Source organism: Elgaria multicarinata, chromosome 1 (assembly GCF_023053635.1).
Source record: "Elgaria multicarinata webbii isolate HBS135686 ecotype San Diego chromosome 1, rElgMul1.1.pri, whole genome shotgun sequence".
NCBI classification, from domain to species: Eukaryota; Metazoa; Chordata; class Lepidosauria; order Squamata; family Anguidae; genus Elgaria; species Elgaria multicarinata.
Genome location: NC_086171.1, coordinates 179,104,591 through 179,131,002, shown reverse-complemented (window position 1 = coordinate 179,131,002; position 26,412 = coordinate 179,104,591). Strand labels below are relative to the sequence as shown.

Sequence of the window (26,412 nt, the reverse complement as noted above, 5' to 3'; positions counted from 1 at the left end):
TTGTAACAGATGCAAGTTTCCACGGGCAAAGTGCTCTGTGGGGTATAACCTGTTGTATGCTTTGTGAATCAATGTCACACTGCTTGTGTACCAAAGTTGTTTGTATTAGTCAGTAAATAAATATAAATACTGGACTGGAAATATACTGACGGGTTTCTTTAAGCTTGGGAATCTGGGAATAACTTGGTATAGATGCCAATTCTGTCTGAGCATTTGTAATGCATCTAATGTATTCATCTCAACACACATCTTGCAGAACCTAGTGGAGGGAGGGATTGTGGAAGGAGGAGACAGAGCACCTTCCTGAATGTTTAGTGCCTGCCAACTACAGAAGATGCTAATTGTTTTCTCAATAATCCTAGTGCCAAACTATTTCTGACTTTAGCCCAACCCAACCCAGGTCATGGCGAATCCTTATAAAGCAGAAGGTGGAGTGGGAAAATTAAAATCACAGCAAGGGCAGGTCGGAGGGAGAGTCAACCCCTTTTCCTGTCCTCCCCTGAAAAACCTATTTTTTTCTATTTGGAGGGGTTATTTTTCATCATAGAGCCCCAGCAGGAGGAAAATGGCCAGAGAGAAATTATTTCAGGGAGAAAAGCATTGGGTAACTTGTCAGGAAACTGGTTGTCCACAGCTCCTTGTTAAGTGTAAACCTGAGAGGGTTTGCCCCTCAGTATAATGTGTGAAATAGCCTGTTTATGCGAAAGCATTAGTCAAGGACAGGGCTGAGGATGAGGATGCTGGTGAATCCTACCAGCAATCTGTTGCATTTTCAGTAATGTGTCAATTGAAAACCAGTTGGTTTTCATTTGATGCATTCATGGAAATGCATCGAGGATTTACTGATATAGCTTTGCACATCGATTTACCATATTGAAAGGCTGTGCTCTCCTACCATCCAAATAAGTTCAAGTTAAGACCCTTTTTCTCATTACACATTTAAAATAACATGGTACTGAAAAGCAGCCAGGATAATCATTTCACCTAACAAAAGTTGCAATTTTGGCACAGTAAGTGCACATGCAAAGGTACCTCTTGACTTTCTGCAACTGGAATCATGGAACTGAAGAGCAGTAAGCGACATAAAAGCCAAGATTATATAAGATTATAGATCAAGATCATAGTAGGAACACTTAAGTGCATGAACTACCGGTTGAGCAAAGGTTATGTCAGCATGCTATTCTACTTTCCTATGTGGAGTCATCATGCTACTAAAATGATCACATAGAATATCCATAAGAAATGTAGCTAGGGAGGTAATCTTGTAGCTGATACTTTTCGAGTACCCATAATGTGCAAATTGTCATGCCATAAGCAGAAAGGGGCATATGCATTTCATGAAGATCTACCCAATCTCAGACTAACGCCAAAGAACAAGCCTCTGTTTAACAGTGAGGAAATGCCAGACGCCTAGTCCTAGGGCTATTTCACACATGGGTAAAACATGCAAACACATAAACTGGCTGGATCGGACAACACAATAGTCAACAATGGGGTAATAATCAACTTGACAGTTGTTTATCTAGAGAGTACTCCCCACACAACATGATAGTAATCAACCATGGTGTGGATTAGGACCAGTGTTGAGTTGACTATTAGTCCACGCTGAGTTGACTCACTCATCCCCTACCCTCTCTCCCCCATCAGTCCTCCTGCTAGTATCCCATCAGCCATTGCTACTGAAAATCTATCCAGCGGTGGCCGAGGAAATAACCAACAGTGTCCTCCACACAACACGATAACCAACGGTGGTTCAAATAGCCAACTCTGCACAGCATTGGTTATTTGTGTTGGTTATTTCAGACAAATAACTAAACATTGGTTAAAAAACTCCCTCCACATGACACGATAACCCACGGTGGGTTAAATAACCAACTGTCAACTATTGAAATCATCGTTGGTTATCGTGCTGACTGAATCCAGTCACTAATTAAGAACAATATCTTTATTTTGTCACAGTGACACATGTTTGGAAAATGATGCCCAGATTAGCTTTCATATGCATGTAATTGAAGCAAAATGAATAGCTGTGCCATTTTCAAACATGACAGTGTACACCACACATCTTCAGAGATAGCCCAAGGCGCACGCGTGCACACACACGGTGGTAAAAAACCACAATGAACTAAATAATTGAAAGTTCACTGGCCTTTAACAACATCCTGCAACTTCCTACTTATGGTGTGTTGCTTCACCCAGCCTTATGGCAGAGCAGGCCAGGTGTGTATTGCCTGCACAGGATTGGGGGGGGGGGGAATGACATCTGTGATGTGGATCAAAGAGTAGGAAGCAAAATGATCTAGGAGGGGACGGGACAAAGAAGCCCTCTTGTTCAGCTTTCCATTAGATAGAGAGGGTTCTGCCAATTGGCTGCAACGGATTCTGTGACATCAAACGTTTTGAGATGGAGGAAGGTGATGTACAGGTAAGCACAGAGATCTCTTGGAAGTTGCAGTACTGGTACATATGTCCTACTGTAGAGGCCCATAACCTCCTCTTCAAGAATGGAAGGCCTTGATTTAGGGCTATTTCACACACAACCTCCTCTTCAGGAATGGAAGCAGATTCTCCGGCTAGCTGTCAACGAATCGACAAATGCACCCTTAGCCCAGAAAAGCAGCACGTGTACTTGTATGACATATTTGTATCCCAACCTGAAGTTTGCCTGGCACCCTTTTTTTTTCAGGGCCAGGTGAAAACATGCTTATTATTTTAATATTGTTTTAAATATTTTAATCCTGTATTTTATCTTGCTTTTGTAAACCATCCTGGAAACATCCCTGAAGGGCAGCATGCAAGTCTTTCAAATGAACAACCAGCGTAGTCTATATGGGGATCAACCCATTTTCTCTTTGCAACGAAATCTGTGGGATAGGACAGAATAGGATTGGCACAAAGTTGTTCAGTGATTTTTCATGGTTCAGCAGGAATTTGAACCAAGGCCTTACCAATCCAATTTCGACACTAAATCTGCTACAATATAGTGGATCTCAGTCTGTTACTGTGATGGATAATACACAGTTGGAAGTAAGTATGTAAAAATGAAGAATAAGGGGAAGGGTAGAGATCCTTTAATCTGGCATAGACCTTTCCACCCACCCAATTCCAGCTATTTTAGATGGAATTATCAGTCTAGTAATTCCTTTAGCAGCAAAACCCTGGTGCATTCCTGATTCTAGATGCTCAGCATTCAGACCTTTCCAACTGTCAGGAGAAATACATGAGCCAGAGAGGCACCTGCTTCAAACAATAACAACACAGGATGAAGAAATTCTGAGCTCTTTCTCCCTATAGGTGTAGCCACTATGCAGTGGGATGGAAATCAAGGAAGGCATTCCCCCTCATTTAAATATACACACGCATGTGCTACTTTGGAAGAATATAACCATTATTTTAGCCCCTCTGCTCAGTACTGCTGGGCCTTCCCTCTAAGAGTCTGTGTTAGCACTGAACAGCTCTCCTTGATGCTCCTCTACTCCATAGCTCAATAGCACAAGACTTAAAAAAATATTTTTTTAGGCCAACTAATGGATCACCCCCCAAAATTGTGCAAGCTTTCAGGATCCACTGGTCTCTTCATCAGGCAAGATGTTATGAAGGATGAGGAGGGGAGCAAAAGAATTGACTAGACACTGAAAGAAAGCCAGTGCCCTATTTCCCTCCCCTGTGTGCCAGTTGCTTGTTATCTTCAGCAACAAGCCATCCTGTCCAGGTTCACACAACACAACAGTCCATGCAGCTGGGCATAATATGCTAACCCCCATCCCCCAGATTGTGACAGGCACATGCAGGGAGGGGAAATAAGCCACTGTGGTTTACTTCCCCTCTGTAATCATGCAAACACTGCCAATGGCTCCAAGTTCAGACTAGTCCCAAAATGTAATGTGGGAGGAGGAGTCTGCAGGTATTCAAATTAGGCTCAACAGAGTCATATGATAATTATAGGAAGCTCCTGCTGCCCCTGATTATGCTGGGAAGAAAAGGGGTGGGGAATGTTGTATCCTCCATTTTGGGGAATATAAAATCCAACTATTCTTAGAAGTGTTTCTTTTGTTCTTGCCCACCACCTTTCTGAGAGGGTAGGTGTTTTATGGTTGCAAATAAAACGTAGGGTGGGTGGGGATATTTTCCATCCTGGCCAAAGAACACAGGCTCCTTTTGCCATTGGATCAGGAAGAGAAATTAGGCAGTCTTTATATTAACAGAGCAGAAAATTTAGATGCTGTGAATTGAAGTCAATTTGCAGGGCATCACCTAGTAACGGGAGGGACTGAATCCTCGGAGAATAAAGTCCCAGCCTCTGGTAGTATAAAATTTTCCTAGATTGTAGAATCCTAATAAAGGTATTAGAGCAGTGGTTCCCAAACCTTTTCAGGCCCCCTTGGTTCCACAAACTCATGCCCAGTGCCCCCTACCCTACACTATAAAAATAGTTATTCAGAATAGCGGTTTTCAACGATTCACTAAGGAAGATAATAACAATAAAATTCAAAACAGTAACAATTAATTGAATATTTATTCAAAATCCGAAGCACCTGCCGCAGGCTTGCGGAGGGAGGGAAAAGAGAGCGAACACCCTGTTTTGCAGCCGGCATGGCAGGGCACACCAAGCAGGTTATGTCTCTCTATTAGCATTTTGGTGCTTTTGAAACATTTCAATCCACTGTTAAAAGGACTCTTCTTAAAGGGTATTAATACATGTGTGGATTCTTCCCCTATATGGCTTGGGACCAAACTACTTTCTCCCATAAAAATGTCCTTGGGTTTTAAGACCTTTTGGAGAGACGCTTCTCGGAAAAGACCACCTCGAGCGCCCCCTGCCATCCCTTTGCCTCTTAGTGCCCCCCTGTGCAATTCCACCGCCCCCAAAGGGGCGGTACCGCCCACTTTGGGAACCACTGTATTAGAGCAACATGGATTTTGGAAATTTTCTTGTGGTCAACATGGCTACCTGTTTTTCTCCCTCCTACCCCCCAAAATCCAGGTCCTCTCAAAAAAATTACTTGGATTTTTGTGTGTATGATAAATCATTGGAACTTCAGATTGGACAGTTTGTTGTGAAGTGCTGTTAAAGTCCAGGGCAATTCTGCCCACCCAAGGCCTAGAAGGAATATAAAAGTTTTGAGGTCAGAAGAGGAGTCTGTTTGGACAACAGCTGTCTTAATTGTGCCTTCAACTACTAACCTGGTGATTCCATAAGGCCTAGCACTGACACTTTGCTCCTTAACATTTGTCTGACATGAGGTTCATCTCTGCTTCTCTACCTCGGAGACCTATATTCATCTACTTCCAACGTTGTTAAGGCCCATGCCTCACAGCTCGTTCAGACAATCTCAGAGATGATCCAATCCAAACTTTTGCTCTGAATAAGGATCCCTTATTTCCTAGATTTCTCTAATACTCATTCATGTACTAGAATCTTAGTCATACAACTAGAAGAGAGATGGGAATTGTTTGAGGTTTAAAATTGAATTTTATTGGTATTTAAATTGTATTTACACTAGGTTAGCTGTACCATCAGCCACTTTATGAAGGCATTTTGTCTTAAAAAGTAGGGTATCAATGCCTAAATGAAATAATATGCACTATGCAGAACATGAGGTCTAGCACACTAAAGTCTGAGCACCTCTGGTCTTAACATGGAGAAATTGAGTGATAATTGGGGTGGGGACGAATTGCACCATGTATGGTCAACCCAGAACACCATTCTGCTATTGTCACTTTGAATAAAGCTGAAGAAAAAAAAGTAGGGAGTGTGGAAGGTTGACATATTCTCTCCAATAGTAGCTGGAGAAAGTAAATCATGGAGAGAGTAAATCATGGAGTCAGCTTCTCTTCTGAGACAGGGGCAGAAATATATCTTCCATAATAGTGTTCACATAATAACATTCTACTGCCTGGTATCTTCAACTGGAGCGGAATGTTGGTTTTCTTAAAACATTTATATCCTGTCCTGATCTAGCAAAAGAAAAAAAAATCAGTAAAAATACACAAAGCTAAAACAATACAATAAGACTAAAAGCATCATTAAAATCAGAAGCAGCAGACAATGACTAGCAGGGAAAACCAGGGGGTGTCTTTATAGTGATGCTTTGGCTGCTCATTCCTAAAAACCCCTGCGGCCGCAGCTGTGGGGTGGAAACACTTAATCCCCATGGCAGAATGGAGCATGGGCTTTCCGGCAGCCATTAGGCTTATGGAGCACCCCCACCACCATCTGCCCTGAATTCTCGCACTAAAAGCAGCACTGTGGGCCTCGATCCGCCCTGGAACGCCCCCAGCCTTAACCCGAATCGAGGTCACCACTGACAGATGGTGGAAATACGATGGTGACTTTGGAGCAGAGGAAAAAGTCACAGTAAGTCCGGGACTTTTTAAACACGCAGTTTCAGGGGAAAGCGCCACAGTGGCTGTGAGTTGGCTGTTGTGTCATATAACCAACTCAGCCGCCTTGTGGTAAACAGGGATTTTAGACAGCCCCAAGGACATCAGTTGAAACTAATTGTACAGTTTTCAGTGGAACCATATTTGGAATCCAGATCTGGTTGTCACCCTCAAAAGGATATTGTAGAGCTGGAAAAGGTCTAAGAGAAATTATCAAACTGAACTTGCTAGGGCAAGTTCCCTATGGGGAAAGATTACAAAGTTTGGGGCTCTTTATCTTAGCAATAAGTGGATTAAGGCATGATAGGGTTGCATAAAAATATGCATGGTGTGGGAAAAGCAGATAAGGAGAAGTTTTTCTTATAATACTAGAACCTAGGGTCATCCAATGAAGCTAACTGGTAGGAGATTGTGGTAGGAGATAAAAGGAAGTACTGCTTCACATTGCGCATAATTAAACCATGGAATTTGCTACCACAAAATGTAGTGATGGCCATTAACATGAATGGCATTAAAAGGGAACTAGACAGATTCATGGAGGGTACGGCTATCAATGGCTGCTAGTCATGATGGCTCTATAATACCTCCCATATCAGATGTAGTATTCCTCTGCATGCCAGTTGCTGAGGAACATGAGGAGGAGGGTTTGCCACTGTGGGGACAAAATGCTGGACTAGATAGGCCATCCTACTGTGGATATATAATGCAGTCATTGCTGGCTCCAGGTTTTGGGTGTCTCTTGGGCAAGACACCCTCAAGGGCCCCCCATCCCTCAGTGAATCTACATTCTCACCACCATTGTCATGAGCTGCTATTGCTCCTCGTTCTCTTATCATTGCTACCACTTGCTTGCTTGACCAGCAGAGAGACAGTGAACAAGTAGGTAGTGACATCTACTGCTCTTCCTTCTTATGGCCACTGTTGCCTGGGCCAGCGTGAGATGAAGGGGAGCAAGCAGGTTTCAGTAGTGAAGGAGGAGCAACTCCATGGGACTCTTGTCAGTGAGCCTCTGCTGGGGTGGGGACCCTTGATGCTGGCCCTGAAGCAATATGACAACTGGCATTCTCAACTTGGCAGTTTTGGTGTGAAGATTGGCCACTGAGCCATGGGTAAAAGAAACACACACCTCGGAAGATGGCCTAGGCAGGGCACATGGTTTGAGAAAATGTAAGCATAGATAAATATTATACACACCTTGGGCTTGTATATGAAAGAGAAGTTATGGGAAACAAAAAATGAATATGGCACTGTGGAGCCAGCAGTTATTTCCAGTGCAATGTTTTAGGGATGTATGGATGTTGTAAGTTCTGTTCTGTCTGTGTTTTGTGGATTGTGAGGTGCCTTTTGTTCATTGGCGAAATCGGATCTCCCCCTCCCCCAATTTCCAAAATTTGGGCAAATGGGCAAATCCCCCCCCAAAATGCGCAAATATCCCCCAATACTCATCTTCATGCTTTAGGTTATGGGGGAAATGCACATTTTTGGCTGGTGTGTTTTTTGTTTTTATTTTCTATGACTAAATTTGCATAAAATTCCGGGAAGGTCTGCAAGTCCATGGAATTAGTGCAACTCCAGGAAAAGCCGGTCTGCTGTGGAATCCACCGGTCAGATACATAGAAATCTGAACTCATTTGATTCCGTTAGAGACTTCTCTGACATCCCTGTAATGTTTGGATCTCATGAATACTCTTTTAATGAACCACTCTATGTGGAAATATGTGGGACTACCATTTCCCCAGACTGGGGTCACAACAGAATAGATTTTCCTCCCTTTTCTTTAACTGGATATCCAGAACTCTGTGCCCAACCCTATAACATTTTTATTAACTCTGAAGTTGGATTAATGTTGACTCTTACGAAGCTGCTAGGTTTCATCATTTTAAGATGCATGTCAGGATTTTAGCAGTTTCTTAAAACTTGATGGGTTTCCCAAACGTCTGGTTGCAAGAATGATGACTGACTACCTGGACAGGGTTATGGCTGGCATGAAATAGGCAATGCAGTTGCAAAACAACTATCTTGAACAGGCAGCTCACTTGGGAGGGATTGCAGGCTCCTTTCTCCCCCCACCCCCAAATGACATGGCTTCCTGCTTTTTCTCCCTATGATGTAAGCCTACCTGATCACTCCATTTGATACATGGTAACTCTCCCTTTCCTTACAGGGTGATGACAAGAGTTTTCGGCGAACCCCCTCCTGGCGAAAGCGTTTCCGCCCCCGAGAGTTTCACAGCATCAATATGCTCAGTGGGTCAGCAGAGACGCTCCCAGCAGGGTTCCGAGTCACCTCCTTGGTGCCCCTGCCCCCTCCTTCAGCACCACCGAAGAAAATGCCACCAGAAGGTAAGGTCTGGCTTTTCTCAGCTCTTATTCATGAGAGGTGAATAAGAGTGTCCCACGCCATCAAGGGTCTGGATGCTGCATGGTGTGCTCTCTGCTGATATGAAGCCCAGCACTCTACAATCTTGAGTCGCATCATAACCATTTTACAGGCATCTTGCATGGAACTCTTGCCTAGAAACGCACAGGACTTCCTTTTGGTTCTTGTACCCCCTGCACTTGATGCTGGTCTGGAAGACTTTAAATATGGACAGGAAGGTTCTAAAAGCAGTTCTGTTTGGTCTTCCTGTTGAGATATCCATACCTGAATTCCATGCAGGGGATTTGCTTAGTACTTTAGCCTGGGGATGGGGTTATAAAAAAGGTAAACGAGCAAACTGTATCTATTGATTAGTTTCTAGGAGATCTGGAAGAAAGGCTCTGGCTTGTGCCCTTGCAAATAGGACATGTTATAAGTGTACAAGTTCACAATCATTTTAATGATTCCAGTGGATGGAATCTCCCATCCTCATAAAGCTTAGCAACTCCTCTCACTCCAGCTCAAGTCCATGAATATTATCCTCTCACCGCTTTAGGCTTCATCTACGTGGTCATTCACTGGTCTGAAATTTTCCACTGTTATTGCACTCTGAAGCCATATATCTCTGGTGCCAGGATTCTGTTTAACAGCATTGGATAATAGGTTGGGGCTTTTTTATTATTATTTTTATTATTAACTACAATATTATAATTGCTCAAGGAAAGCATCTAAATCCTGAGGTCCATAATAAGCCAAGCTAGGCGATCAACAGGCAACCAGGGTTTAATTGTGTGCTTTGCATGAGAGCTGTGACCTCACTAATTGCATGCTTTTGTGTGTTGTTGCTGAATGGTTTGCAGTTGGTGCATCTGGGTCCCAAAGACTGGAGACATCCACAGTTCGCACATACTCCTGCTGAGATTCAGTTTCCAATGGGACTTGGCCCAGGCCCCAGGTAAGTTTAGAAATTAGGGGAGAGCAGTCACAATCCTAATAGTCCATAGAACTTCCAGAAACTGATGGATGAACCCAGAATGTTCTCATTATATAGACTTCTCTTCCATACTTTTAAACACAGCTCTTGTCATCTGTCTTGGCTAATTGGCACTGCTAGTTCAGCCTCATATGCTAGAATTATGGGGACTGGTATGGGGACAAAGGCAAGAGCAGGAGGGGGGAATTGTGCTGTATTCCCATGTGAACTGCAGCACATGTATCGATCCTACTATTTCCTCTAGCCCATATTAGACCAAAGGATTCAGCACAGTTGTCGTGTGGCTTGTGTGAACCAGATTTTTTTTCCAGTCAGCAGCAACAAAACCCCAAACCCTGTTAAAGAAAAAGTGGCCTTGGATACCATTGGGATTAGCTCTGTCTCAGTAGCAGCAGTGTAGTGGAGGCAGGAGAGCACTGGCACTTTTTCCAGAGCTGCCACAATGATGTCATCATCAGCTAGATCCCCCAGGTACTCAGGAGGAGTCACTGCATCCTCACCATTGAAGGTGGTCCTTCCCTAGCCTCTGTGGGCCAAATAAGCTTATTAACAGACAGGCAGGCAGCACACAGAGGAGAGAAAGCCCCCCCCCCCCCATTAACAGGGACTTTGCCCATCAGCTCCCTTGGCCAGTTCCATTTGTCCTGCCTGTGATTCCAGTGTAGACGGGGTGTGGGCGGGAGGAGGAGGAGGGGCAGCCAACTGAGACCAAAGATGTGTGTAGAGTCCCAACTCCCTCCTCCCCGTCCACCCCTGCTCTTATAATTTCCCTGCCTCCCCCAAGGTGGTGGTAGGGAAGGTAGGATAGGGCTTCCTCTCTTTTCCCTTCTCTTGCCATGTTGAGTCCAATTCCTTCCTCAAAGCAGGAGGGCGGGTGGCAATCTCTTCTTCTCTTTCTCTCTGTGTGTGTGCCAGTCTCTCCCTCTCATGCCCTGAATGAGACAGTGACTCTGTGTCTCTTTTCTGCCATCATGTGTGAATGAGAGTTTCTATGTGCATTGATGTGTTCGTGTATTCTCTGTCTGCGTGCTGTCCGGTGTGAAAGGGCAAGCGATAAAGGCTGCCATTGGAACTTGTCTCCGTGTTTCCCATATGTAACATGGTGGAGGAGAAGTTTTCTAGATTTTCTTCGACTTGCTTAATTCCTGAACCACACACATACATGCAATTTTGATCTGTCGCTGGGCTCCCATTTTGGAGCTGTTTTGCTCTGCATGCGCACATCCTTCATTCGCGCTTTCTGATTGCAACCCAATTGTTTGGCTTGTATGTTACATCCTCTGCAGATCTGGTATATTCAAGTCACATTGTTTGGGGTACTCTCAGATCAGCCCAAAATTGCTAGGCTTTTCCCCAGGCTGCGCTTTTACATGTTTCCATTTCCCCTAGTCCCCATTTCCCCCAGTTTTCAGTATTTTCTATGTTAGCCGTCTTATTATGTGACTGGAACACAGCAGGCATCAGTAGCCATGTATAGTGGTTGTAGTTTGTGTGTGTTGGGAATGTTTTTCTTGTTTCTTTGCATTAATTGCTCTATTCCTTCCCTTAACTTTGAACTTCCATCTACCTTGCAGAGTTCACAGAACTATTCCTCAGGCTAGGAAACGAACCAGAAACGGGTGGGAGGGTAGGAGAGTGGAGAGGAGAGTTGCTGCTAAAGGGCACAGTGGAGAGGGCTCCCAGCATGACCAGTTCTGTCTGACTTAAAATGTCACATCTTCCAACATTGCACAGATTAAACAGGGACTTGCTTGCAATGCCCCTGTTCTGATTCTAAGGATCATTGCTTGACTTTCCCCTTCCCCCCTCCTCCACCTCAAGCCCATACTCCGCTCCATCTGCTCTGTGCTGCATTCATTCATTAATCTGACAAGAGCCTTTCCCGTGCTATTTTAAAAGAAACAAAGTTGGCTGCTCTTTACATGAAATACATTGCAAAACCACAATTGCCCTACAAAGTGAGCCGCACCAGCATCTGAAATAGCGGTCTGTGCCCTACCTGGTGCTTTAATGTTGTTCACATTGGTATCCCGCCTTTCCTCAAGGTGGTTAAGCTCAGACAGTGACTGGGCCAGGGTCACCCATTGAACTTCATGGTTGGGCAGGGACGTGAATCCACACCTCTCCAGCCAATCTCCAACATGCTGAACAAATTGGGTGTTACGTTACGTACTGCTGCTCTTTGTGAGAGTTGAGACATAATTATATATAGGCCCTGTTCAGACAACACGCCAAACCATGCTGCTTAACCACAAAATGGTTAACGCATTAACCATTTTGTGGTTAAGCAGCATGGTTTAGCGATTTGTCTGAACGGGGCCATAATGATGGATCCACACTGCTGCCTGCATTTTTGCACTCTCCTTGGGTGGTGGTGGGGGGCGTGGCGACAGGAGATGTCATTATGAAGTCCTGTGCTTCAGAATTCGCCATTACGCCACTGCTGCGCAGGAACAGATGTCAGCACAGCAGTGACTTCCAGCATATGATTCCTCAGTGTAAACTGAACACCCAGTCCTGCTTCGGTGGCCTCTGTCTCTCATCTGCAGAACAAGAGTACGCAGGCACATTTTCGTCAAGAAATCTTGTTATCCGACAATTAGACAATAGAGTAAGGCAGCAACAGCAAGTAGACAAAGGAATTGACCCCCGTGGCCCCTCTAGTTGCAATTCCAAATGTCTCCCATTCAGTGTGAAAGGACAACATAATGTTGGAGACTCACTTTAAACCACAGACAGTGAGAGTGTTGGGCAAACCTGCCTTCAGATTCCAGCTCAGCGGTGAAGCTCTTTGGATACCTTTGGGCCATGTCACTCTCCCTCAGGCTAATCCATCTTACAGGTTTTCTGTGGAATGCCATTCTGAGCTTCTTGGAAAAAGGGAAGGATAGGAATGTAACATCAATGAGCTAATGGTAGAGCTCTGATGGTATATGGCAGAACATCTTGGATCTTGGTAATATGCAGAAAAGAGCAGTCTAGCACATACATCATCCATCTAGGCTAGGGGTGGGCAACTTTTGGCCATGCAGATGTTTTGGCCTACAGCTTCCATCAGGCCTCACCATTGGTTGTGTTGGCTAGGGCTGATAGAAGTTGTAGGCCAAAACATCCGGATCCATCCTTGATCTAGGCCAAGGCATTCAGCTTGATCATCAAGCCGTTCTTTCCAAAGATGCTGCCTTTAAAAACAACAACACCTGTCTTCCAAGTTGAGTTTAACTTAGGTGTTTGCAATCAGGGCCCATTTACTGGCAGAGTAACTGCTGCCATTGAGCCACTTGGGCACTTTATCCTTTTCCAGATTATTGCAGAATCTCTTCTCTGCATAGTAAGATACTAGTCAGCCAGGTTATGTGCTGTGAGTTTGTTAGCCAAGAGACGCAAGGGCCTGAAGTGTTGAAGAAATCTTAATGGGTCATAGTAACAAAGAGGAGGAGGGAGGAGGAATGTGCTGAATAGGGGCTGGGGAGGCATCGATGGAAATGCACATAACAGCTGTTGGATAAAGATAGCAGACTTCCTGCCTTCCTCCCTAAGGCAACATCACCACTGGAGCTTTCAGTGACAAGAACAGACTTGGCCTTGTTTATTGGAGGTTCTGGAGTCAAAACCCATGAATCAACTGTCGCTGCGCTTGTGTCTGGGACTCCTTCGGGCACTTCCCTGCTGATCAGTATGGACTCTACATCTTTTGCTAAAGGCTGGGGACTAGCAGACTTTGTGCCAGCTCCTGGATTCTAGGGGCTCCCAGGCAAAGCGACCGTAGCAGGATCTACTAACCTGGCAGAAGTGGGCTGTGCAGACTGAGGATTCTCTCCCACTTTCGCTGACTCTACGCAAAGTGAGAGTGGCGGTTGTTGGAGCAGTGGGTCCTTTGCTGGTCTTGGATGCCCAACTCTCTTCTCGATCCTCCCAGAGTGCAGGACACGGAATAATGGACTCAAGTTAAAGGAAGCCAGATTCCAGCTGGACATCAGGAAAAACTTCCTGACTGTTAGAGCAGTGCGACAATGGAATCAGTTATCTAGGGAGGTTGTGGGCTCTCCCACACTAGAGGCCTTCAAGAGGCAGCTGGACAAGCATCTGTCGGGGATGCTTTAGGGTGGATTCCTGCATTGAGCAGGGGGTTGGACTCGATGGCCTTGTAGGCCCCTTCCAACTCTGCTATTCTATGATTCTATGACTGTGCCCCCCTTTGGAGCTGGTTCTGGTGAACAGAGCCATGGGAGGATTGAAAAGCTGACTCAGTCCTTCCTAATACCCATTCAAAATGCTGCAGCTCTTCTCCTGCCTTCCTTTGTTGCCAGATACAGTTCCCTCTGCCTAGTCAGTGAAGCTGATAGTATTGTAACAGCATAGCTGTCATGTTTGCAGGCTCATGCCTGGACAATCCCAGCTGCTATAGTACAGCAAAGTGAGATTGGCAGATGCGAATGAAAGGACAGGTGCAGAGCAGATTTGCCACAGCACAACATCCTCTCATGTTTAACGTAGCCTCTCTACCTATTTGTTTGTTTGTTTGTTTTGCAGCACATTCCCACTACTTATATGGTTATACACTGGCTGCTTTCCGGGAGTAGGCCAGAGGCCAGACTATGCTTGCTCCTTGGCTCCAAAGAACAGAAGCTACAGGCCAACCATTTCAGGCCACTTGGCCAAAAGGACACTCTTCCTCCTGCTTGTACACAATGCCCCCCCCCTCCGGTCTCCTGTTTGGTGTCCTTAAACCCCAGTTATATCTGTGGCTTCCCATTTATACCTCCCCCTTCCCTTGGCTTTAGACACACTCTCATTGAGAGAAAGAACAGGCTTTTCTATCCCCAAGTCTGTCCTGTGTGTGATGCGGTGATGTTGACGTAGGTCTGGTAAGACGTAGAAGGCACCTTAATGCTGGCCTGCAGCAGTTCCTGTACCATGATCGGCCTGTGCTTCATTTTACCAATATGCCTGAGAGCAGCAGCGGCTGCTTGTTCCTGCCATACAGCTTGGACCCACTGAGACAATCGCCAAGGAGATGAGACAATGAGGATATGGGAAAGTCCAGTTCGGAAATCTCCCCCAGGCACACCAGGCTTCTGCTGGGGCTCCCCACCATGCCACAGGTAATGAGGAGCTTCTGCCCACGGACAGTATTGGTCCTCAGATCAGAAAGGGCCAGGGCTGGAAAGAGCATGGGTTAGTGCTTGATGGAAGGAGAGGGAGGTGAGCTGCCACGCAAGTTTGGATGTCTTCCAGGTCCCAGGTCCACGTATGAAACGAAACCAGATGTTGGGAGTACAAGTGATGTCCTCACACATCTCTGTTGGGTACACAGTAAATGCCTATCTTTCCCTTGTGGACAAACATAAAATCCCCCTTTCTTCTCTTTGCATTTACAGGTAGCCTGTGATCCAAAAGATTCCTAGCTGTTACTGTTTCTCCCCCTCTAGGGTAGGATCTGTTTGTCTCCTCATGCTGCCTTTTGCCTTGTGTGGCCCCCTATTACTGATGTGGTATTTCTTGGTGGCTGGAATGCCCTATACTCATACCGTGCTGTTTGGAAGTGCAATATCCAAGAGACTGTACAGTTGCAATGTCTTTTTGGTGTACGACTTGCCTAATACAGTATTAAATATTTTTTTAATTTAAAGAGTGATCCCTTTATATCAATAACCTCTTTCTTTTGTCATATTGGTACTGCATGGATTCCAAACCCTGCAAGCAGGTCAGGAATGGGTGTATGTGTGTTCCAATAAACCAGATTTTAAAGCAAGGCTGATTGATTCATAATTCTCTTCTGCATTAATACAAATTCTTTCTGTTCAACCACAACTAGCTTCGAGCCACATGGTCACAATTTGGAACAACCCTTTGATAGAAGACGGTTCTAATGCCTGGGGTGACCGTAGCCATGTAATACATGTTTTGCCTGCAAATGATGGCTAACTGGCCCATTAGTCATCTGCATCATTCCCATTGCCATCTGGCTGGCCACTGTATGAACAGAATGTTGGACTTGATAGGCTTTTGGTCAGATCCAGCTCAGCTCCTCTTATGTTCTTATGGTTCCAGTGGCTAACTAGCGCATTTTAGCCCCATTCAACTGCATCATAACTGGGCGGGGCGGGGAGAGCTGGGTAGAAACACAGAGGCTGTACCATCCACCTGTTTGAGTATTGATGCATAGCACTTTCCTCTCCATTCAGCTAGGAGTACCCCAGCAAGGGTGAATGTGTGACAGTTTGATACCTTTCCTTATACTGCGCTCCAGATTGGCCCCTTGACTTCTCAGTGTTGCCCTTTAGCAACCTGTCATTCTGCCAATAGAGGCCCAGAGAAAATACATCTTACACACAAAAGCACCTGCATGGGGCGTCCTGCCCTGTGTTTCAAGGGGATGCCTGTACAGAAGTTCTAGAGTCTCAGGTGTGCTGATTGATCAACAAGCCACACACTATTTATGCTGACCTTACATAGATCACCCAGCCATGTCCACAACAGACTAGGGCAGTTGTTCCCCAGACTTCTGATAGCTTAAGCCCACTTCTTTTGGATTAAATTTGGGGACACACTTTACTCTTATACTCAAAAAAAGATTTACTTGTAAAATGTGAGTAAGAATTGCCCACCGTCTCTGCTTCTGCATAGATCACTGTTTCACTTGAGTTTCCTGATTGCTCTAGCCTTGCTTCTATATAGTTTCTGGTTATGACCTTGAGCAGTTTACTTCACGTCCCTGGGTCTATGACAGTACTTCATGTCAGGCTGGGTATCTGTCACTTAACAATACATCTGCATTGCCCCCTTGATACCGTCTGTCATACTTTGCCTTGATTTGTTTTGACAGCGGGACCAAGGAGAAGTGCCGTATGTTGGAATGAAAGGGGAGGAGACCTCAAAGGATTTGCACAGAAGACCATTTATGCCCAATAGATTTTGAGTATTAAAACTCTTCCTCAGGGGTGATTCTAATTCCTTACTTTCAAAGAGAAACCAAACCTCTTTTTAATGCCATCTCAAAATAAATTCCAACAAAAGAATAGCATTTTATTTTATTTTATTTTAAAAATCTCACAATAAGTTAGCAAAAATACAAAAATGTCAACTCCACACAGTAGAAAAGACTTCAGTGGCAGCCTTTTATATGGCTTCTGTGCCTGGAAATTGCAAACTACCAAAAGAAGTTGGTCAGATAGTATCTTTTTTTAAAAAAATACACACACTTGCACACACCCACAAAATTATTATTAATAATAATAATACCATTGGCCCCCAAAGGAAACAAAACTTCTAAAAACAGGGAAGAAAACAAAGCCACAACGGAATCCTTCCTTAACACGCAGAAGTGGTATCACTTCTCTCACCCTTAATTAGTGTTCCCAATAATACATCAAATGCTTTGATCAGCCAATTTCCAGAGGATGAGATCCATAAATCATCAATGAATTCACAATAATCTACCTTTCTGGAAATCAGGCAGATATTTAAATAATTGTTAGGCATCTATCTCATTAGCTTGCTCCTGATGTAGAGGATGGGGGTGGGGGAAGTAGAACCACTTTTCAGGCATATGGAATTGGATAAGTGACTTCACTTGTTAACGTCTATGACTGGCTTGGGAAATAACACCTCATCCACTGTTAGTTGGGAAGGAGAACCTTTCTCCATTTGGAACATCATCCAGTGTTAGTGAGGAGAGCAACATTTCCTAATTGTAAAGTCCTAGTATCATGTGGCTTCTACCCTACGATCTGATGGTGATGATTTGAAAAAAGACAGAGAGATGGACATTGTTTTCCGCATCCTCAGTTCTGAGCCCTCTCCTCTTGGAACGCAACAGCCACATCTTCCACAGCGATACTGTCCACAATTGAAGACAGAGAGTGAAGATTGCGATCTTCCGAAGAATCATCACTCAGCAAATGATCTGTGGAGAACAAGGGAGAGACCTTAAGCAGGTGGCTTTCTCTGAGATTCCAGTTTCTGCTGAACAAGAAGTCTCAAACCACTTGTGGCTGGAATCTGGCTTAGTGCTTGTCTGTCTGAAAGGCGTCCCACCATCTCCTTCATAATGATGTATTAATATACGTAGGGCACAATCCTATGCATATTTAGTCTGGAAAAAAACCCTACACTCGCACCATTCCCCAGTGCTGGCTGGGGAATGCTGGGAGTTGTAGGCCTTAACCTGCATAAGATTGGACCCTTAATGGCAAAAAGATCCCCATCTCATTCTCTATTCCCAGTCATCCCTTGAGGCTAGTACCAACTTTTTTTTTACAAAAGGGAATCTGTTCTCGCTTATTTCTTCTGATATCTCTTCTCCTTTTGCACAGTGGTGGTAATACTTGAAGTACTGTGTTGGATCCATTGGGGGTACTGAGTACTGTTGAATATCTAAACATCCATGCATAGGAATACTGCTTATTATCAATTGCTTCATATTGTAAAAGCCCTTAGACATTTTGAAAATGGCATTTTCAATTAAATTTCACCTTCGATGTTAACATATTTAATATGTGCAGAATATCCTTTTTCCATAAGCCTGGGGTTTCTTTTACAATCCATTCGAATGAATAAAAGTAATAATGGTTACAAACAGGGAGACTCACAACCCTTTAAAATAAATATTTCTGTTTTGTCATTGTCAAAGAAATTAGAATTAATACATTACATCAACAAGTTAAGACTGTTATTCTCGCAGTGCCATAGATAAAATAAGAGATAATGCTATTGGCAAGGCAAAGTACACAAACACCCTTATAGACCATCTTCTCTTCTGCAAGCCTGGCCATCCGCTCCAATCCTAGGGGAAGAAAACAGCTCCTTATCTCACTGCTTGCAGAAGTGGCTAGAGAAAAAAATCTTCCTCTGTTATGCCCAGGCTTTGGAATTCCTTATCCTGAGAGGCCCTGATGGCCTCCTCGATAGCATTCTGCTGCTGCTTGGCTAAACAACACTTTCATTTATTTTTTGGCATGGGCTATTGATTTTTTTAAGAAATGATTTTGCTTTGAGTTTATGATGTCATCATTTTACTACTCAAGGGAATGTTGATAGTTTTGTATAGCTTTATTATATTTTTTTAGTGTTCATGAAGTTTAAAATTGATATAGATGACAGCCACCTCAAAGGTTCTTTGGAATGAAACATATGGGATGATGATGATGATGATGATGATGATGATGATGATAATAATAATAATAATAATAATAATAATAATAATAATAATAATAATAGAGAAAGTTGGGTTCCAAAAATAACTTCAGTGTTGTGGTGGGTGAACAGTAACTTCTGTCCCTTGCTCCACCTGATTGCTTCTGAATAGGAAAAAATGAGCAGAATTCAATGTCTGAAATACCTCTGAACATGATCAAGACTGTTAAAAATCTGTTAGGCTCAGAAGTCATTTCTGTTACCACCTGTTCTTTATTTGAGGACTGTAAGAAAGGAGTCCACCCACCCTCTGTCCATCACTGGATCACCCTCACTTGCAAAATGTATGTGTTATTAATTTGAATGTGGGAGCCAGTGTGATGTTGTGGTTTGAATGTTGGACTGGGACTAGGGAGACCCTGGTTCAAATCCCCACTAGGCCATGAATCTCGCAGTTATTGACTCTTAGCCTAACCTACCTCACAAGGTGGTTGTGAGGATAAAATGGAGAGGAGGAAGATCATGTAAGCTACCTTGGACTCCTTGGAAGAAAGGGTGGGATATAAATGTAACAAATAAATAGAATAAATAATACACTTAATAAATACTGATGAGTTCCAGCCAAGCATTACCCTCAATCTTCCTAATCAAATATCCTCTCGGTTGTAATTTTTAAAACACGTATTTGGTATTGTCATCTGTTTATCTTGGATAAACAAAGCAAACTTTAACTGGTGGTCTCTCATAGTAATATTTGGTTTCAGCTTGGATTCTTTGTTGAAGCTCTTGTCTATACTTTCCTCTATTTTTTGCATCTCAAAATGTGGGAATCAGACCCCAGTATGCATTATTAAAGAATAGGCATACCAGTGGAGAGGTTAAAATTACCAGTGGTCCCACATACAAACACACATTAATCACAGATATGTGGATGGCTGGGCAGGCCACATGGAAAGAAGCCCTTTAAAATCAATACTTTATGTTATTAAGGGTGCAAAACTATGCATGTTTAGACAGAAAAAAATCCTACAACTCCCAGCATCCAGTGCTGGTTTAGATGGATAAAGGCACATTTAGAAAGAATTACTATAATTTTAAAAAAAAATCTCGCTGGAGTGGCCATGTGACCTGTGTGTCTGCTGCCCAGATGCTAACTGTTGATGGGCAATGTCAAGGCCTCGGCCTGTTCTCCCTTCCTGCAGTTCTTTATCTTTAAACTCAACTTGGACTGGACAGCCCTTTAAACAGAGGATGCCTTCAGAAAGAGGAGTATCCTCAAACAGCAACAAGAAGACTGTCCTCTATAAAACAGGACACAGCTCCCACCCCACACCCATTGCTAGGAACCCAGAGGAGATGGGACTCACTAAGCTGCAGTTCAAATAAAGGACACCTTCAAATAGAGAACTGTCCTCTGCAAAGTAGGACACATGGGCACCCTAGTAGGTGACATCTGGAGCAGAGTAGTGTGGTCTCACACTGCCTTTGGGTTGTCAAGAGTAGCCCTCTTCAGTTTAGACCAAAGAGCCAGGTTTAAATGGGAGTGAGTGTAATGGTGTTGGAGCACTTGTGAAGGGTAATTGTACTGGTAGCAATTACCAAGTGATGGGACTCAGGGCCTGATTAATAATTTTTAAGGCTAGCATTATAACTTGCTGGGGTGCTCCTATGAAAGATAAACTGAAATAAAACCATGGTACTTGAAAATATTACACAAGGACACATGGGTGTAGTGGTTAGAGTGTTGGACTGGGACTCAGGAGATCTGGGTTGACTCAGCCATGAAGCTCACTGGTGACTTTGGGCCAGTCACTGATTCTCAGCCTAACCTACTACCCAGAGTTGTTGTGAGTATAAAATGGAGGAGGGAGAGGAACATGTAAGCTGCCCTAAGTTCTTTACAAGAGCAAAAAGGCAGGATATAAATGTAATAATAAATAATAAGTTGGTTTATATTTACGTCCTTTTAGAAACTGAATGATGAGATTTAGTCTGCAATCCTATACCACCTTAGATGGGAGTAAGTCAATGGGACTTATTTCTGAGTAGACATGTCTAGGATTGCACATTGAGTTGCACTCTAGAGAGCATCAATTCCCAGGAAGATCTCTAAGTCACACATGGCACTTCTATTTTAGAAAACTGGACGATGGGTTACTATCTCTGTCCTATGGCTGGAAGTAGTCTTCTAGGTTTGCTTTCACCAGGCTTGTAGTTGCTTCCTAGTTAGCCTTATTCTCCATAATAAGGAGGATACTAATAGCTATTAGTCATGATATATATTACCTCCAGTATATATATGATATATATTACCTGCCTCTGCAAACCAGTTGCTGGGGAACACAAGTGGGAGGGTGCTACTGCACTCATGTCCTGCTTATGGCTTTCCCACAGGCATCTGGTTGGCCACTGTGTGAACAGAATGCTGGATAAGGTGGACCCTGGGTCTGATTCAGCATAGCTCTTACAAAATCCAGAAGCTTCACTATTGTGTGTGGCTTTTCTGCCTCTAGCTCCATGGAACAAAACATCAGTAACATGCATGTGCTTGCAAGATGGAGGGGAGTAGGAGAGATTAAAGGAGTTCTTGGGCATGGTGATGCTGGCTGGTGATGTGGTGGAACCTGACCTCCAAAGAGCAATTGGATTGGATATTTGAGTTTCCAGAGATGACTCAGCATTGTTGTGTTTTGCTTACCTCCAGGATGAGTGCTGAACTCTAGCTGGGTGCTCCATTCTGGGCTGCATGAAGTGCTGCTGGCTCCATGGTCACTAGACACCTAGGATCAGAAAGGGGAGGCCTTTAGGATTGCTCATCTTCAAACTCCTCACTATGACTGCACCCTCACATTCTCTACTTCGCAGACTCAAGCAAGTCCTTTTTTCTAGCATCCCCTCTTCCTCCTGGAAATTATATTATTTGCAAAGAATGTGGCCTCACCTGTTCAGATATTTCAGGTGATCCTTAATGAAAATGCTGACAAGAAGTTGACAACCCAAAGGCAGTGTGAGACCACACTAAAGAGCGTCACCTGGGATTTGAATTGGGTAGGGCAATCTGATAACAAGTTGCCATGCATCCATTTGTGTTCCTAGCAGGTGTTGTTGTTGGAACAGGCTAGGCAGAATACCCACTAATTCTTGCTTAATGCAGCTTGGCTTTCAAGAGGGAACAGAAAAACGATGATATGAAACCTAGCATAATCTGGGAGAGGGGGGTGATGGGCACTGTGTGCTTGAATACTTGGCATGGTTAATTCTTGTCCTGGGTAAGGCTGAACAGGGGTTGGAAGCATCATTGCATGAGCCAGGCAAATCTTGGTGGAGAGGTGACTGTGGTTCACTAGTTAATAAGGAGCAGTGGTGTAGTGGTAAATTTTGAAGGACAGCTACTCATTATGGCATTCCCCCATAGTGATGCCCCGAAGGAGAGTCCAAAAATTCAGGCTGTTGTGTTGATCAGATCAACAAGCCAGTTCTAGGAGTTTTCATCTCCTCCAGGAGTGGGTCTTCTGTAAAGCTAAGGGGTCTTGAGTGCCCATTCAAGACCAAGCCAGCCCACAAGACTTTGCATTACAACAGGGAGCAATGCATTGTTGCTGAGATGATTTATTTCCCCCCAGCTACTGTAAAGATTGCAGCTAAGCTCAAAGGGAACAGGGAAGTCTGGAGTGTGGGTGGCAGGCAGCTGATTCCTGCTAATAAAGAAATGCCTGCTAATAAAGAAATGCCTGCTAATAAAGAAATGCCAGTGCTGTGTCCCTGTCAGCCCTGGCGCCACTACGCCATTGATAAGAGGTACAAGGTTGATAGGAACCACAGGCAGATTCATGGGGCCCTGGGCTTGTTGTGACGTGTGCTGAATGTAGCTAGGCTGATACTGTGCACAAGGGCGTGGCTGTGCATTTGCCTCACCAATGTGCATGCAAGACACCTATTTCAATGTATGGTTTTATTTGGTTGGTTATGTCTTCAAAGAAATTACTATTTTATTGAATCCAAAGGGGTCCACAACTCAGAGACAAGCAACACTTTCTCTTCTAGCTGTGATCTGCATTGTTTTTGTCAATTGGAAAAAAAGTGCTCTAAAGGCACAATCCTATGCATGTTTAGACAGAGAAAAGACCTACAACGCTGGGGCCAGCTGGGAGTTGTCGGCCTTTTCTCTGCTTAAACGCACCTAGGATTGCGCCCTAAATGTATGTTGGAACTAAAGTTCTACAGGCATGAATCGAGGGCCAGTCGTGCAAGAGCCGATCCCCCCTCAGTGCCAGTGGGTGTGCACATACTGCGTAGCCATGGTGTGTGTGTGTTTGTGTGTGAGTGAATGACAGAGAGAATGAGAATGAGAATATAGCTTGCAGCTGTTCATAACTCTCTTTCTCTCTCTCTTTTTTAATATCAGGCTGGATGAGCATTCCAGAGCTGCAATGGAGTAAAGTAAAGACTTTTGAAATGATAAGGTAGTTGGAAGGGGTGGGGGGTGGGGAGCCACGCAGCTCTTTGAAGTTAAAAAGAATTACTGAGTGGTTTAGCACTGTGTAGGGTGGCCTATTTTACAGAGGACAATCCTCTATTTGAAAGTGTCATCTATTTGAAGGGCTGTTTGGTCCAATGCTGATTTAAAAATAATGAACCTTAAGAATTGTTACCCATCAGTCATTAGCATCTGAACAGCAGACTGAACCGGTAGGCTCATAAGGTCGCCTGGTCACAGTCTTCCACACTGCAGTAAGAGGGACTGTATTTCTCTTTACCTTATAATAATTATTTCTAAACTTGCATCTATATGTATTAATTAGCATATGCAAATGCCCTAGAAGTCACTGTTCACTTTTGGGGGTGATGGATTTCCTCTCCCACCCCCCACAATTTATAAGTGGTCACCCTCCTGGGAGTGTATGGGCTGTGCTTCACCTGCTCCAATAGAACCAGTGAGCAAGTTTACAGAATGGGACAGGTACTGGAAGGGGAGTCGTGTATGTCATTTATCGCAAAATATCCCACACAGTGGCCCACTGGTGCCTGGGATACGTCTGCCACCCCATTCCGGATATTGGGCCACCATAAGGAATGGATGCATTATCATGTGGAGAATTTCCCAAGTAGGGAATGTAACGACACCCATCCAGTGCTGGTCAACAGAAGTGCCACCGTGGGCTGCATGCAGCTAAGTAACAGCCGGGCACTGCTTCTTTTACCAAAATGCAAAAATTGGGAATTTCCTATAAGAATAAAAGGCTTCATTTTGGTGTTTAATCAAAGCTAGGAGATATATTAGTAAAGCAAAAACAAAGCAAACACCAAAACGCATGATACTGTAGTGGAACAACAAGAGAAGAGAAGAGAAGAGGAAGAATAAGCTGCCACCAGCTCTGAAGGTTATCTTCTAGTTCCAGACAGCAGCTGGGGAACTTCATAGGAAGTGCCCAGAAGGCTTTTCATGTATTTGTTCCTCTTTAATTCAGTGTTCTGCCCCTTAGGACTGAAGGTCCAGGTCTGTACCCAAATGCCCTTGTGCATCTTTAAATGGAGACATCCAGTTACCCATTTGAACTCAACAGGTGTCAGTTCTCAATCTCCCCCCCCCCATCCCTTCTCATTGGCACATGTGCTAGAACTTGCTTCTGAAGTGCCATCTGTTGAATAAAATTCTGTTCACTAGTCGCTTCGGTGATACGAGTTGTGCCAGTCTTTATCCTGCTTCGTGCCCACCTTGAAACGTCTTTCGGATAGGCTTTGATGACTACAATTGCATTGCACTCTTTTCAATAGGTGAATGGTACTTCATGTGCTCAGTGGATTTACAAAAGAGGTGCCAGGATGGTCACATCTGTATTTAGGGGGGGAAAGCAATGCAAGAATGCAACATATAGTGGATAACTAACAACATATGTTGAAAGAATAAAGGCTATAAAACAGCCTTTTTCCAACCTGGCCAACTTCAGGTGTGTTAGACTGCAACTCCCATAATCTCCAGAGGCAAGGAATGCTGGGAGTTGTAGGCAACACATCTGGAGGCTGCAGGTTGGGGAAAGGCTGCTATAAAATAATGTATATAGCCAAATTATGCTAAAATAGCCTTCTCTTTATTTCACAAGGAAATAATCCTTCAGCTCATACTGACTTCTCTGAGACAGCACTCAGGATGCCTTAACCTGCATAAATGGTCAGGATATATCAGAGAAATGCTGTGCATCCTATTCCCTGGTTACAGAGAACTGCAGCTTTCGATAGGTATGGTATGGGATCTAATAAGTGAAGCTGGAAAAGCTGGTGCTCATACCCAGCTTGAAACGTCAGAACGTCTCGCTGCTGGATGCCCACGGGCCAAATTAGTGACTGAGTAAGAGGGGCTGAGCACAGGAGTCTTTGGCGCCTGTACTTGCTTGGGGCGTGTGCTCTGAAGAACATGGGCACTTTCTGTGGGCTTCCCCCCCTTCCCCTGGCACTTACCACTGGCTGGCTGCCGGTGTTGCAGTAGCGCAGTTCCCGCTGGTCCCGCTCCTGTTGATTGAGGGTACTGAGCAGAGCTTGTAAGCGTTCGATGTATTGAATGGCACTGCGCAGGATCTCCACCTTGGGAAGCCGCTGGTTTGGGTTCAGTAAAGTGCTCCGCTTCAGCGCTTCAAAGGCCTCGTTGACTTTCTTCAGCCGGCGCTTTTCCCTAAGGGTGGCGGCACGACGCCTGTCGATGGAGACGCTCTTCCCCTTGCACACTTTGCACGCCCAGGGCAGGCACTGGCCAGGACTATGGTCCGGCAGGGCCGAAGCCTTTTCCTCTATCCCGGCCCTGCCCTCGGGGCACAGGCTCATGGCCGCCCGGTCTTGGTAGGCCGTTTGCTCGTAGCCATGCAAGCGAGGGCTCAGGTAGTTCTCTCCGTCGTAAAAGCGCTGGTCTGTGAAAAAGTAGGGGTTAGTCTCCAGGAGTTCCATGGCGAGCGTCTGGCAAGGCAGAGCCTGTGTTGGGGAGTGAAACTCCGGCCCCTCACACCAACTGCTTGGTGGCATTTAAACCCCGTGCGGGCATTAAATCACAGAGATAAATATAGCCAACCTCCAGGAAACCTGAGCTTGCCCCTAAGCTGCTGCTTCGCATCAAAACTTGTCCATCTGATTTCATGTACTCTCCCAGTGGGGATTAGCCTGCTGCTTGGGGCAGTGCTGTGGCTGAAGGATGGGGGGGGGGGGAGAGTGGATGTTGGGGCTGGCATGTGCTCCAGAGAAACCCAGCCGCCTCTCAAACAACGGCCCCATTGGATTTATTTTCACTTGCTCTCCTACAATGATATTGATGATCGGTCGGCTCCCTGAGCTGGCAGCTCTGTGCGGCATTCCTGTCTCATCTGCTCCTTTCAGTTACTGCTCCCTGCCAGCCCCAAGGCTTCCCCAGCCCTTCTGGAAAGGAGCAAGACAAGAGCAGGCACAAAGGCAGGCCTGGTTGTTCTCCTTAGTGGAAGAGCCAGGCCTCTTCCCACACCTCGGCTCCTGCTGTAGGGTAGGGTGGCTGCTGTCGCATCGCCCCCACCCCAAAAGGA

General features: G+C 44.6%; 2 protein-coding genes across 2 annotated transcripts in view; one reads left to right on the top strand and one right to left on the bottom strand.

Annotated features, from left to right (window-relative positions):
• Positions 1–14,978, top strand: part of PPFIA4 (PTPRF interacting protein alpha 4) — a 145,175-nt gene extending 130,197 nt beyond the window's left edge. Inside the window, exons 29-30 of the mRNA XM_063144338.1 lie at positions 8,549–8,726; positions 14,270–14,978. Of these exons, the coding sequence (XP_063000408.1) occupies positions 8,549–8,726; positions 14,270–14,319 (228 nt within the window). The 3' untranslated portion in view covers positions 14,320–14,978. The remainder of the gene's footprint in view (positions 1–8,548; positions 8,727–14,269) is intronic.
• A 1,814-nt stretch (positions 14,979–16,792) lies between these two features.
• On the bottom strand, positions 16,793–25,885 carry MYOG (myogenin). The gene is made up of 3 exons (XM_063119764.1): positions 25,331–25,885; positions 21,573–21,654; positions 16,793–17,645 (listed from the first exon to the last, which is right to left on the bottom strand). Exons 1-3 carry the CDS (start codon positions 25,883–25,885, stop codon positions 17,524–17,526), a joined length of 759 nt encoding a protein of 252 aa, XP_062975834.1. The 3' UTR covers positions 16,793–17,523.
• Between the last annotated feature and the right edge of the window lie 527 nt (positions 25,886–26,412).